At 43.3% G+C, this 13,036-nt stretch overlaps 1 protein-coding gene across 1 annotated transcript in view; it reads left to right on the plus strand.

Annotated features, from left to right (window-relative positions):
* Positions 1 to 13,036, plus strand: part of LOC144134196 (uncharacterized) — a 59,022-nt gene that overhangs the window by 23,230 nt on the left and 22,756 nt on the right. Inside the window, exons 7-8 of the mRNA XM_077667155.1 lie at positions 1,474 to 1,533; positions 11,693 to 11,708. Of these exons, the coding sequence (XP_077523281.1) occupies positions 1,474 to 1,533; positions 11,693 to 11,708 (76 nt within the window). The remainder of the gene's footprint in view (positions 1 to 1,473; positions 1,534 to 11,692; positions 11,709 to 13,036) is intronic.

Consider the following 13,036-nt stretch of genomic DNA (forward strand, 5'->3'; position numbering starts at 1 on the left):
GTGTATAGATACTTGCTTACGTCTATCCATAGTTTGTCGGCTGTCTATAGAGAAGAGTCTACTAACATTGTACGGCCATAAACTTACAGATTGTCTATCGACTGTCTATAGGATTTCTACTGTCTATAGACTGGTCTATAGGATTTGTCTATGGAAAGTGTACAGCTTTCACTGAAAACGGTACATCGACAGTACAGAGACTCTTAACGAAATTTTTGTAAGAACGGTGTCTCTTTCAGGGCTGACATGAGGCTATAATGTGCTTAATGGAAAAACTGCTATTCCAAAACAGAGATACATACATGAGCCAAGTTACGTTTCCGCTCACACCAACAACCCACTAAATGTCCACGAGTACAATTCCCGAATTAACACATTCAAATATAGTTTTCTCCCCACGAACAATACATGATTGGAACAGTCTGCCCGCACAAATTGCTGCTTCCCCTGCCACATCTTTTTACAACGCGTTGAAAAATCACCTGTCAGTATCATTGTATTCAATTAACATGACTGTTAGGGTCACTATTAATATCAGTGCAGCAATATTTCTTATCCTAGTGCGTTGTGTTCTTTACAGTGCGCTTAAGGCACACATCACGCCGCGACATGTGGTTGGGCGAGGTTCGTTAAGATCATCTTGTTTATGAGAACAGGGCTAAAGGTATTACTGGTAGCAAAAAACTACAGAGGATGTTTGCGAAACGCCTGATTTGTGCTAATTAGAAGCGACGATGAGCGCGCATTGTCGGGAGACGGAGCGCTCGCGCTAGGCCAACTTCGCACGCGCAAGAGACGATTTAGCTCGGGTCAGAACCATGGGATAAGTTCCACGTAGAAGACGACGAAGAGAGGGCAGTGCTGCGGGACGGAGCGTTCGCGATGGGCGCAGGGAGAACGCGACAACGGACTATTTCGCTTGGGGTTGGTACTCAAAAGATTAGTGCTTACGCATTAAAAAAATTCTTGTGATCCATTGTCTCTTGAAAAACGCAAGTGCTGTTATTCCTTTATTACTCTAGATCTATCACAGAATGCGACTTTGGTTCCGGATACTAATTTGGAGTTGAAAATAGTACAGAGCAACTGAGGGATTGAAACACAGGTGGTACAGTAAGTACAGGACCTCTCCTTGTATTGCCTACTATATGACTGTGTCTGGTGCCTTCGTACTGACTGACCGTACGGCCCTGTCCCGTGCATAATGTCGGACAGCTGTGGACGCATTTCCAAAAGACTCGAAAGCAAAGCACGCCTAGACGACAGCGTTTTCGCGGTAAACGACGAAGATAAGGAAGGTCAATTACGGAGCGTGCTAAGGTGGAATGTTGCGGACCCCGGATATCATTTTTTGGGTATAATTTCTCCTTCCTGCTATTTTGGCGACATCTGCGAATTCTTCCTAACTGTACAGTTGTAACATGGAGAAGAATAGCTATAGATTTTTGCATTATTTTTTCTTCCCTCTTGCAGGTGACCAGTCAGTGGTGCTAAAACCGGAGCCGGTGCCGGCGCCGGCGCCGACAGGCGAGCGTGAGTGCTATCATAGTGACAGCTTGATTGTAGAAGTGTAAATATAATGGAAGCATGCATAACGCCATACTTGCTTGTCGCCATGATGTCATCAATAGATAAAGCCTGCTGTGGTGTCCAATAGGCCGCAACCTATACATGAGTCGATTCAACATCAGTTGTAGTAGCAACGGTAGTGGTATTTTTAGTGGTAGTAGTAGTGACAGTAGTGGTCGTGGTCGTTGTGGTGGTGGTAGTAGTAGTAGTAGTAGTAGCAGTAGTGGTAGTAGTAGGTGTAGCAGCTGTATTAGCAGTAGCAGTAGCAGCAGCAGCAGTAGTAGTATTAGTAGTAGTAGTAGTAATAGTAGTAGCAGTAATAGCAGTAGTATTAGAGTAGTAGTATTTATTTATAAAATGTTGGAGTCCAAGCGCCAAGCAGAGTGGGCAATATTACAAAACAGCCAGAGATAACAATTGCCAGCGCATAAAAATTCATCCAATAACGCTCTTCACAAACAATCTGATATGCGGATGAAGAACATAGAGGCAACAAGGGAAAAACTGCATTGCCATAGCATAAAAGCAGAGATTAGTAAGAAATAAACACAGCAGGGCGCAGACAGCCAAGTAGTAAGAAAACATTTTCTTGGAACAGCCGAGTTTGTGAATAACGGAGACATGAAAATGGATAATCAGGTAATAAAGTTACATGCCAGGGAAAAAATGACAATTTACTACCCCTGCTTTGCATTGTCGTTGTCCTTTTGTTGTTGACTTGGAGCGAGAATTTCCTTTTCTTTGTTGTATGTATTTTTTCTCCACTCCTGTAAAAGCCCTTCTTGGGCTGACAGAATCAATAAACAAACAACAAACACTAACTCAGATGAGAGAAAACATGCCCTCTTCAAAATCGACAAAATCACGCGCGGCAAAACACTGCTGGCGTTTTAGCATTGCTTAGCACGGAATATTGCGCGAAAACAGGATTTTTCAGGTAGTGGCGTTGGATGCGGAAAATATTTATGGGCAGATACACTTGCAGGAGGTTATGCGCAAGCTGGCGTAGAGGGGGCCAGCCCCTACAAGTAATATGAACACCAAAGCCATGGAGAAGAAAGCGAGATTGAGGTGTCCATTCACCCAGGGAGCCAGTTGTGCGCGTTTTTTCGTCAATATCAACGGACTCTACAACGTTGTCCACGCTAACGCCAGTGAATACGCCGGTGGCCCACTTGTTTTGTTTGGTTTGGTTTTTGAGGAAAGGAAGTGACGAAGCAACTGTCTGACATAACTCGGTGGACACCCAAACCATGCGGTAAGAGAAGGGATAGAGGAGGGAGTGTAAGAAGAAAGGAAGAAAGAGGAAATTGAAAATTGGTTTATGAGGAAAGTAAATGGCGGATTATCTCTCACATATCGATGGACACCGGCTTGCTTGCTTGCTGTTTTCAGAAAGAATGGAAAGGAAAGTGCACGGGACTGCCCATTGGCTCAAGCTGAGCCACAATCGCTGCCGCGTGCTGGAAGTAGGAGAGTTAAAGGATAGGAGAGAAAAGATTGAAATAAAAGACGCGTGCTATTATGTGGACAAGGGAACTATGCTTTAAGGGAGGTATTAAAGGAGGGAATGAGAGAATAAAAATCACCTGGCTGCTACATCACCACCGCTGCTCCACTTTAAGGTCTAATTGCGGCGCCGATGAACTTGGCTTGACTAGGCTAGTAAAGCTTTCAGTTTAATACGTGAGCTAGCAAGCTATTACACTGAGCGATACTACGGGCAAAGGGAGAGTTTTTTGAATAGTTTCGTGCGGGTGACGTGTTGCGTGAGGCTGTGGTCATGAATGTAGCTAGTACGTTGGGTTAAACGTGGGCGCAGGTAGTCGCCGCAGCTGAAAAGAAACTGTTTATAATAAAGTGAGAAAATAAATTTTAGCCTGCCGAGTGATCCTGCTTTTTTTCAAGGATGGAATATTGTTTGCGGCCATGAGATCGGATGGTGAAGTATGCCTCTGTTGAAAATGAAGCGAACTTTTTGTCTTTTTACCAGCTCCAAGTAATATTCATCTTTTTTTTTTGAAATATGGATCCATCATACACTAGCATATTCAAGTTTAGGTCTTATATGTGTGCTATAAGCTAATAGCTATATGGGTTGTGGGGCAGATTTTAAATTGCGGCGGCGAAAGCCAAGCATTTTTCGGAAGCCGCATCGCAAATTGTTATTTAAGGTTAGGCCTAGGTACTTGTCATATTCGACGTGCAGTCATTTCTCGCGGTTGAATGTATAGGTAACCCGTAATGGTTTTTTCTTATTCGTGACCTGTATCGATTTGCATTAATCATTGCAAAGGACCAATCTTAAACTGCATTAAGGTTTGTTTGCACTGATTCTTGATCGTGGTGACTATATATGTTAGGTTGAAAAGACCACAGTCAACTTCAATTAACCTATTATTTATGGCAGTGGCGTCAATGGCCGTGACGATGTCATTGATGTAGTTTGAGCAGCAGTGATTGAAGTACGAAGGCAGAAGTTGTCTGCAAAAGAGAAATGGGGGTGTAGGGTGACGCCGCATTTATTGAAACCGCCTTCCTGAGCAGTGCGAACCTGTGATCAAGACGGACGAGAAGTAAGGAAGAATAATGCGCCATACTCTCGGAATCATAGATTATGAACACGTACAGTACAACGTGATTAAAAGAGTAGCGCTTTCAATTCGGCCCAGTAGGGCAAACTATTTTCCTTGTGTTATGTTCATTTACCCCCAAGAAAAATAAAGCTGCCGGTATGATGAGCCAATAGGGTAGCTAAGCTGAGGTATTTCCTTCGGCCTTCTTTAATAGGTTTTAATACGTTCAGGATAACTTCAAAATGCGTTAAACTGTACAAGTGCAATATAAGGTAGGCACAAAATGAAACGGAAGACAGAAAGAAACTCGAAATTGGCGAAAGTCTTTATTAAAAATGGAGTTATAGAGCCGAGGGACAGGTTTGCGTTCAGGCCAAATGCCTTAGGCCGCTGGGCCTCTGCTGATAACATTTCCTGCGTTATCAATGGATAATATTTCCAACACGTACTGATCGGACCTCAAGTTGCATGCCATTTCAGAATCAAAGCGATGCCGCGTCACTTTAATCGTTCTCTTGCTTTTCAGAGCCGTCAGCAGCGCCACCAGGCGGTGAGTCCGCACTTTAGAGCTGAGCTGAAAAATCATTTTTATCGCATCATTCTTCACGATCATCATCAGCAGCAGCAGCCTAGGTTATCGCCACTGCAAGAAAAAGAGTTCTCCCGACGGCCGCGAATCTAATCAGCCCTCTTCCAGCAAATCAGCTTAATCCCAAGCGCCCAACTATTTGGCGACCCTGACCCCTGACTCCCCCTCTTTCTTGGATCACCTATTTATTAGTGCGACAGCATTAAAATTGCCGTCTGGCAAAAAGCATCCGGTTTCTTCGTGACGAAATTCCCTCATTGGTTGAGAGGGCCGTGACGTCATGTTCACAGCGAAATTTTAAAGTGTGTGGAGTAGAATGTTCGATTACCTTCGATTATAATATTATATGGGGTTATGCTATAACCTGACCTGATATTCCAGCTTTGTCCACCTACTTATACCCACAAATCCGCACAGTTCAGTAACTAACCCTTACTAATCCTCACTGAACAACCTTATTTCACTTTGTGGAGCAACCTGCTTCAAACTTTGAGGTCCTTGGACTATTCAGGAGTGTGGGCAACTATCAAATATTTCGAATTTTCTTCTTTGAGGATATTATTCTTAAGTTCTTAAGTCTTGGCAGTATACAATCTGCGGTCTCGAGTAACTAATAGGAATGCAAGGCTTCTTAGGCTGTGAAGAAAGCGAGAAGGGAAGGCTGGGAAAAAGTGAGCATATAAGCCTAAATAGTGCTGGCCAGCGTGCGAGAATCAGCTGCAGCCAGTTAAATCTGTATGCCCCGTTAATTGCAGCAACCTTTAATTTCTACTTCGTTCTGTATCGTAATTTGATTAACTTTGCCCCTACCTACCACTATTCGCGGCGCACAAGCGCGGTTCTCAATTGAATGTCAAGCTCTGTCATGTCAAAATGGGCCACCCATCGAGCTCACCAGCGATTCAAGCATTATGTACTTTTTTCGGTTGTATCTGGGTGAGCTACACTTCATAACCTGAGTGTGCCCTCTAATTACCCAAGCAGCATAAGTGATCGCCCCAACATCAGAAAGAGACGGTTTTACTCTGCTCCTTCGTGGGACCGGCCTTTGTCAATATATGTCTAATTTTGGACCAATTACCTGCGCTGCTTGGGTAGCTACTCCTGCGCAGTTGCATTCTTACTGCCATTCTTTTTCCATGACCTTTATCATTCGTCACTGACGTGGCACTTTGCGCGTTAGCGTCCTCAAACAAATCCCTCAACCACTCCCCCGAGTTACTGCACAACTATTTTACCATGATGCTAAGTTTATTAACACTTATGCCAAGCTTTTTCTAATGATACGCGAGGAATATTTCCCGGAAACACAAGGTGGAAAATAGCGGACGGATTATGCCACGCCACCTGATATCTGCGTACGGTAGAGGCATGCCGTGGAGGGGGAGGGGGGGGGGGGGGGTTGGAACACTTAGAGATAGCACTCACCCTAGCCTACACTACTGACGTATAACAGGCTTAATAAATCATTTACAATGAAAAATAGGATGGCTCAAAACATGGAAAGAGGAATATCGTACAACCTTAAGTAACTATAAAACAGCAAAGAGTGGACAGAAATCTTTGATCATCTCATTCATTTCGTAGAGGGCTGAGGTAGCTGCGCAATGCGATAGCATTAGAATCTTCTGATGCCTTTCAGGAGGTGATTACGCTTCCGGTCTGGTGACATTTCCTCCAGCCAATTGGCGAATTTAATTTCCAACGGCATATTTTTTTCGCGATTTTTTCTGGCGTCTAAATGAGGAGGTGTGAAAACCAGCTGTGGAAGCGTGCATATTGCCCTAGTGCGCGCCAAAGCCGCAATGCGGCACTGATGCCCTTGGAGTGGTTGCAGTGAACGCACTGCTGCAGCCAAAATTCTCCTCCTGAGAGTTAAGTGCTCAGTTTCACGTTTCGCAGCACTCTTCCTTGGCATACGCTTACAAAAACTTCTTAAGACAGTCTATACACTGCCCATAGACTTCTGTGTATAAAGTTTATAAACTCTCTATAGACGAATCCTAGAGTACAGTCTGCAAGTAGTATAAATCCTATAGACAGTGTATAGACAATCTATAGATATATGGCCACACACTTTTAGTAGACTTTTGCCTATAGACAGTCTATGGACTATGAGTAGACAAAATATCCATAGGAAGGCAATATAGTCTATCGAAGGCCGTAGATTGTAAATGATCATTTACCCTTGTCGATAAATGTCCTGTTCAGGGGCCCCAATCCTTAGGGCATATTCGACGAATTTCGGGCACTTGCGCACATCCATTGATTAGAAGGACCTTGAAGGTAATTTTTCCTGCGCATTGAACAGGCTCGAATTATGTGTGCTGCAGCGCCTGTAAACTTCACCGTTATATAACCTAAAGGAGGGTCGATGTACTTCGTAGGAGAATTTGCGGTGCTTGGGCGTACGTAAAAAATATAATAACAATAATCGAGGCAGTCATGAAAAACAATCACCTGCAATGTCTGGAGGTTGACGGGACATGCAAACTTCATCCGGTGGTGCCAATACCCAGCCGCTTGGTCACGAGGCGGCGCTGCAATTTATATTTTTCTGACAACGCATCCGCCACCAGTATTTAATTTGCATATTTGGCAAGTGCGGGCATATTTGTAGCATGCACCTGACGCTTTTGTAAGCAATGTACGCAAAACAACAATGAAGGTACACATCTCATCAGTAAATATTGAGAGTAAATAAAGAGATAGTATGTTGGGAACTCTTCAAACACAATGTAAAATATGATAGGCGCGTGTTCCGATCATTGCACCAGTGCCAACGTTAGAATGTTGGTACAGAGGTATAACGTATTACTACCACAATACTCAATAGGGTTCGTAAAAATTTATAATTTATAATTGATAAATTTATAATCTAGGTTTTCACAGTCACGGTCATATTGCATGTAAGATGTAAAACACAGTGCCATGTTGTCGGCCAGTCGTCAAACAGCACCTGGGTTTGTATTTTTATTCTTCGCAGCATGTATCACACATGCAATAATGATGTAAAATCGCTGTAGTGATTCATAATATTAACCAAGCGTCGACACGCGTGGGGTACACGTCCAACATATTGGAAGCGGTCGAGGGAAAGTAGCATAACAAAATGCTTGAATCACTTTTGCTTCCTTCTTTACCAGTGCATCTGGTAAATATTAAAAAATTGGGGTCATTAATCAGTTTAATCAAAGGTAGAGCGCTTCAGTAACGTGAATTAGTGGTCGGTTTTACCTTTGGTTTCGGCGTCCATGTTATGGTTGTAGCGCTATAGTTGGATACAATTTAGAACAAAGAGCAGTTAACACCGGGCCTCGCACGGCAGAGTATTTTATTACTACGCTAGCCAATCACAACAGTAAACAAAATCAGCTGTTCAATGTTTGAATTTAATAAACGGGTCATATTTATCCAAATTTTAGACCTTATAATTTTGTCTTGCGATTGGCTTCTTGTTTAGGTGACAAGAAAAGTCCTAACTACGGACAACTATTTCTCGGAAAGGAATTCTGTGCGACGGCCCTAAATGCGGGCAGAGCTTCACTGCAGACTTAAGTTGTATCCGAGTACGAGTATGTTGCTCGATATCCCTTCCTATATTGATGTTGAGCGAGCGCGGTCGTTACATTGAGGTATCACAACAGTATAAGAAAAAAAGGCTATGAAAGTGTTTAGTACACTGCCTGATAACCTGTTTCATAACTGGAGACTGGAGGGTCGAACTGACTCATTTGGAGTTGGTAGTTGCTCTTGTTATTTGCCTGCATCATTAGTAATGCCCCACTTATATGCATTGTTGTGAGCTGTTGCATATTTCTGCAAGGCATCGGACGGTGAATAGGAGAAAACCAGTTCATTGTTGCATAGATACGTGGCTCTATATTCTAAGATTTTTTTCCGGATTTGCTTTTCTATACTTTCACCCCTAGGTACTGCTACCTCTTACGTCAGTGCTGCCTTCACTGTGCACAGTAGTTAAAAAGGCAGAGTCAAAGACAATGTTAAAAATGTTAAAATGGAGATCTTCAAAACAGATTATCTTAGAGGCGGACCCCATCTCTCTTAAACAAAATGAATTAGTGTAAACGGCTATAAAATTGCAATTCTTCAACGTGACAGAATGGTTCCAAGTTTTCCGGGTTCCCTCCACAGCTTTGGCATAAATACGTTCAGATGAAGTTACTTCACGATAGTTACTTCACTTATTTGACATAGAACTAGTGTTTTATCCGCCTGTGTGTCTTTCTGCACTTCTCTGTATGGTGCGGTTACTAGTGGCCCTTATGAACGAATCCTACCGTGCTTCCGTTTTCAGGAAACGCGGAGTAAGTACAACTTTCCTGTGGGAAACATTTTATTTGGCATATTTGTTTCATTTACACGAAAATATCGGAAACCAAAAATAGGCAGGGAAAGGCGACCTAACACAGGCACACAATGTCGTTCCGGTGTCAGTCCCGCATCTGCAACACAAGAACAAGCAAATGCAGCAAAACACCCCGCAAAAAAAAAATGACAACAGAACCTTGGCTTTCACACAGAATTGTACGATGATGATTGTACATTTCTAGACCTAACTAAAAAAACAGTGACTACTATTCCTTTGGAGTGAAGTACTTTAAAATCTCCATGCTTGCATCCAACAACAGAAAAGACATCGCTCAGTGCGCTGTCAAGCCTCAAACATAATTATTGCTGCGTCGAACTTGGAAACACAGTGATGGTCCCCGTACTTAGAGGAAAAGTAATTACATGCGCTCAGAAAGTAAAAAGACAAAATAAGTTAGTTGATCGACAAGCTCTTCGAACAATTGAGGCTGTCAGTGTAATTGGAAACGCAGACTCCCGAAGAGAATTCCATCAAAGAGCCGACGGAAGTTCGATGGCGCAGGGATTGGATGCAATGATTCCAGTAGCAATGCACCAGATGAGAGGCCCCATAGAAGGCACGGAGAACGACTTGGTTTAGACGCGCACTGTACAGAACTTGGCTTCTACGGCGTCCCTCCAACAGGCGATAAGTCATTTAGTATTGTACTTGTTTGGGAAACGAGTGTCACTTATCCCGCATAGCCTAGCCATCGATTTGTCTCTTGTCAAAGTAGACGTAAAAATTGCCTTAGCTGGGGCAGTTTCACGTTGTAAGCGGTTCACTGACACTTCGTCGTCGATGGCACACCGTAGAAGCGAATTTGTGGGATCCGGACAAAACAGGTCTAGCTTTTCTCTTACTTCGGTGCTGCTGTTGTGGAGGTTGTCGTGGACCTCACCATGGTGCATACATTTTTATAATGATTGGATTCCATTGGCACAAAGAGGGTGCTTGATCACAGAACGCCATTTCTGCCTCGTTTTGGTCTTCATGAGGGGAGGTCAAAATGCCTATTTTTTCAAGCTTTGCATAAGTAGAAAGTCTAGTACAATGGCAGGTGATGTTTTTACGAGTTGAAAAAGCTGTGGGTACCTTGAAGGCCTGTGTATTGCACCCCGCATGCCCTGTACAAGAAGCGAGGGCTGAACAGACTAGGCCAGAACTGCTCTTGACAGATTCAATTTTATTAACACCACCGTCCGACGAAAGAGCACGTTAACAAGTAGTAAAAATTTGCTCTCTGAAGGAGTGATTGATATAAAATTTGGAAATGTGCTTTTTCTCCAGCTTTTATATTTTGCCTGGGTAAAATATATTATTCTCCGGGTCGTAAATTTTTGTGTTTTGTGGCGTTGACTCGAGGGTTAAATGAAAAATATTTAACTCGATAAAGTCAGGGTGTCTTTTTCACAGTGCTTTGAAAGAATAAAGATGATCTCATGGCTTCAAATTAATACTTTGGCAAGTGTTTTCTTATAAACAAAAACGTAATATATGAACGGGACGAAGAAGGGCGAAGACAGGACAGCTCGTCGCGTGCATACGGTACGTTTTTGTTTATATGTCTGACCAACTGGCCCCTCAGTATACCACGTCTTTTCTAGCTAAAAAGATTGTTTTTGTATTTTTTCCGCATTAATTCCACTCCAGAATGAGCCCGCGACGGGCCTGCAAAAGGTGTAAATGAATAAACTAATAAAATGTAGAGCAAAGCGTCTCTAGGCTGGAAATCAGCCTAAGCCGCCTTCATAAGGAAGAGGTTAAGTTACGGGCCGTAGAATGAATGGTTGAGAAAAACAACCTTGGAGAAGAGTTTCTAAACGCATCTGTAATGGCGTGGGGGCACACATAGAGGGCACTTTAAAAGACTGAATCTCTGCACGTTGCGCAACACTCTCGCCGTTACCTTTCTATACGTTTTGTTTTTATGGATGCAAAAACTGCTCCATTTTAAAACTCGCCAGCAGGTCTTTAGAGAGTAACTATCCCATATAATTGCCCAAGCAAAGCCATACAGCTACTAAGGCAAACTATGCAGCTTTTTCAAAAACTTATTAGCTGAAAATATTCGTTCTGGTCATGGAACGAACTCAGGACCACCGCTTGTCCGGAGCAGTTGCTCAATCACTTAAGTTATCCAGGACGGCTATCAGATGAAATAATGAAACCAGATTTATTAACAACTAGAAGTGTGAATCATGCTCCCCTAAGCACACTGAAAAAAAAACAAGCAATATGGCCAGAATTCTTTAGACCAGTGCTGTTTGTATACATTCATCACATTGAAATCAATTTTGAAACTTTCATTATTTGATTCAATCATTTTCAGTTTCACATACATTTCAGTTTTTTCGACTTGTGCAGACCTTTTACCTTGCTCTCCGTGGTCATAACGGGTGTTTCTTCCAAGACCACACAATATTAAAAAATATCATTTTTGAGTTAGAAGACCGGTTTGTTCGTCATAACATATAGTTAGCGATGTAGTACATCAGAATACAGTTAAGACGTGCTAGCTAGCAGGCTAGTTAACTAATATTGAATAGTAAATTTCTGACTCTGTTAGGGTTCCTTATTGTTCAGGGATGTGTAACCTACGGTATCCAATATCCAATCCAGATTTCAGAATTGAGAAACCCTACTTATCCTCGGCGCTGTGGCCGAACAAATCTTGGCTGCATCACGCCATAACGTATGCGCTTTTTAGAAGCCTTCTGTCAAAGCAACCTCTTGAGCGGACATAACTTGCCAAAAGAGCCAAATTTTTTTTTTTGCGCCGCAGCTCCGAGGGTAGCCGCTTTACGAAGTTGTAAAAAAAAACTGATACTCACTGTGGGCTATGCGCCTCTCAATAACTAAGGAGCCTAACGACAATATTAATATTTTGCTATTTAATATTAGTTAGCCAAACTGCTAGTTAGCACGTTGTAGCTATGAGTTCCCATCGACATTGCTGTACTCGCTGCACTAGTTCCTTGGATTTGCGAGGCGGTGCCGCCGGCCAGCAGCGTCAGTTCAAGTGCAGCTTGGCAGTGGCTGACTCCAAAACGAATGGTCGAGTACAGGCCTGGTCGTCTGCTCGCCTTGGCGTCGCTGCCAAATTACAGCCAACTGTGTCTCGGACATCAACGGGCGCCAAAATCCCGAGCCGCGCTCAGAATTTTTCGAACAGCTAATCCCAAGGAAGTGTCGCCATGAATTTGCCCCTAGAAAGAGCTGCTTCATAGAAAAAAGAGAGTCATACATTGCATGTATACACGCAGACGACTTATGAATATGCTCTGAAATTCTCCCCATGAGACTCGATGGCTTCGGTTTGCAGTTATGACGCCATGAAAAGTTCTTAACCTCCTCACCTCCTCTTTTCATGACAGAACTGTTGTCGATTCATTTAGCGCGTACTGTCATATCTTAGTTGCTTCTCCAAACCTGCACATGGACGCCGCCATATTGCTACACTACAGCTTCACTTCCACTTCGGAGAGTTCAAGCCAGCGAAGAACTCGTGCTGCACTAGGCTGACACTTTTGCAGAATGAATACGGAAATGCAGCGGGCGCGCGCTGCAGTGGCAAAACGAATGCGAAAGTGCTTCACTCTTTGAACTGGTGCAGAGAGTGCAGCTAATAAAAGTGGCCCACAGTCTGATGTACTAACCGCACCGGTGGCCAAGTGGTTGACCATCCGCCTCGCATGCGGGAGGTGCGGGTTTCGATCCCCAGTGCGGCCGGGTGCCCACCGGTAATGAAGTAGGTACAAGCTTTCCCGCGGCTTGATGCTCGGCTTATCTGGGGTGAAATGCTTGGAAAAATAGGTCTTTGACCGCTCTTCAGTAGTCAAAAGTTCGTCGTGCCATGACGCTCTTTAGCCGCAGATGCTCTTGCACCGTAATAATGCATAATCATCATAGTCTCTTGTGCAGGTGCTG

Source organism: Amblyomma americanum, chromosome 5 (genome assembly GCF_052857255.1).
Source record: "Amblyomma americanum isolate KBUSLIRL-KWMA chromosome 5, ASM5285725v1, whole genome shotgun sequence".
Lineage (NCBI taxonomy): Eukaryota > Metazoa > Arthropoda > Arachnida > Ixodida > Ixodidae > Amblyomma > Amblyomma americanum.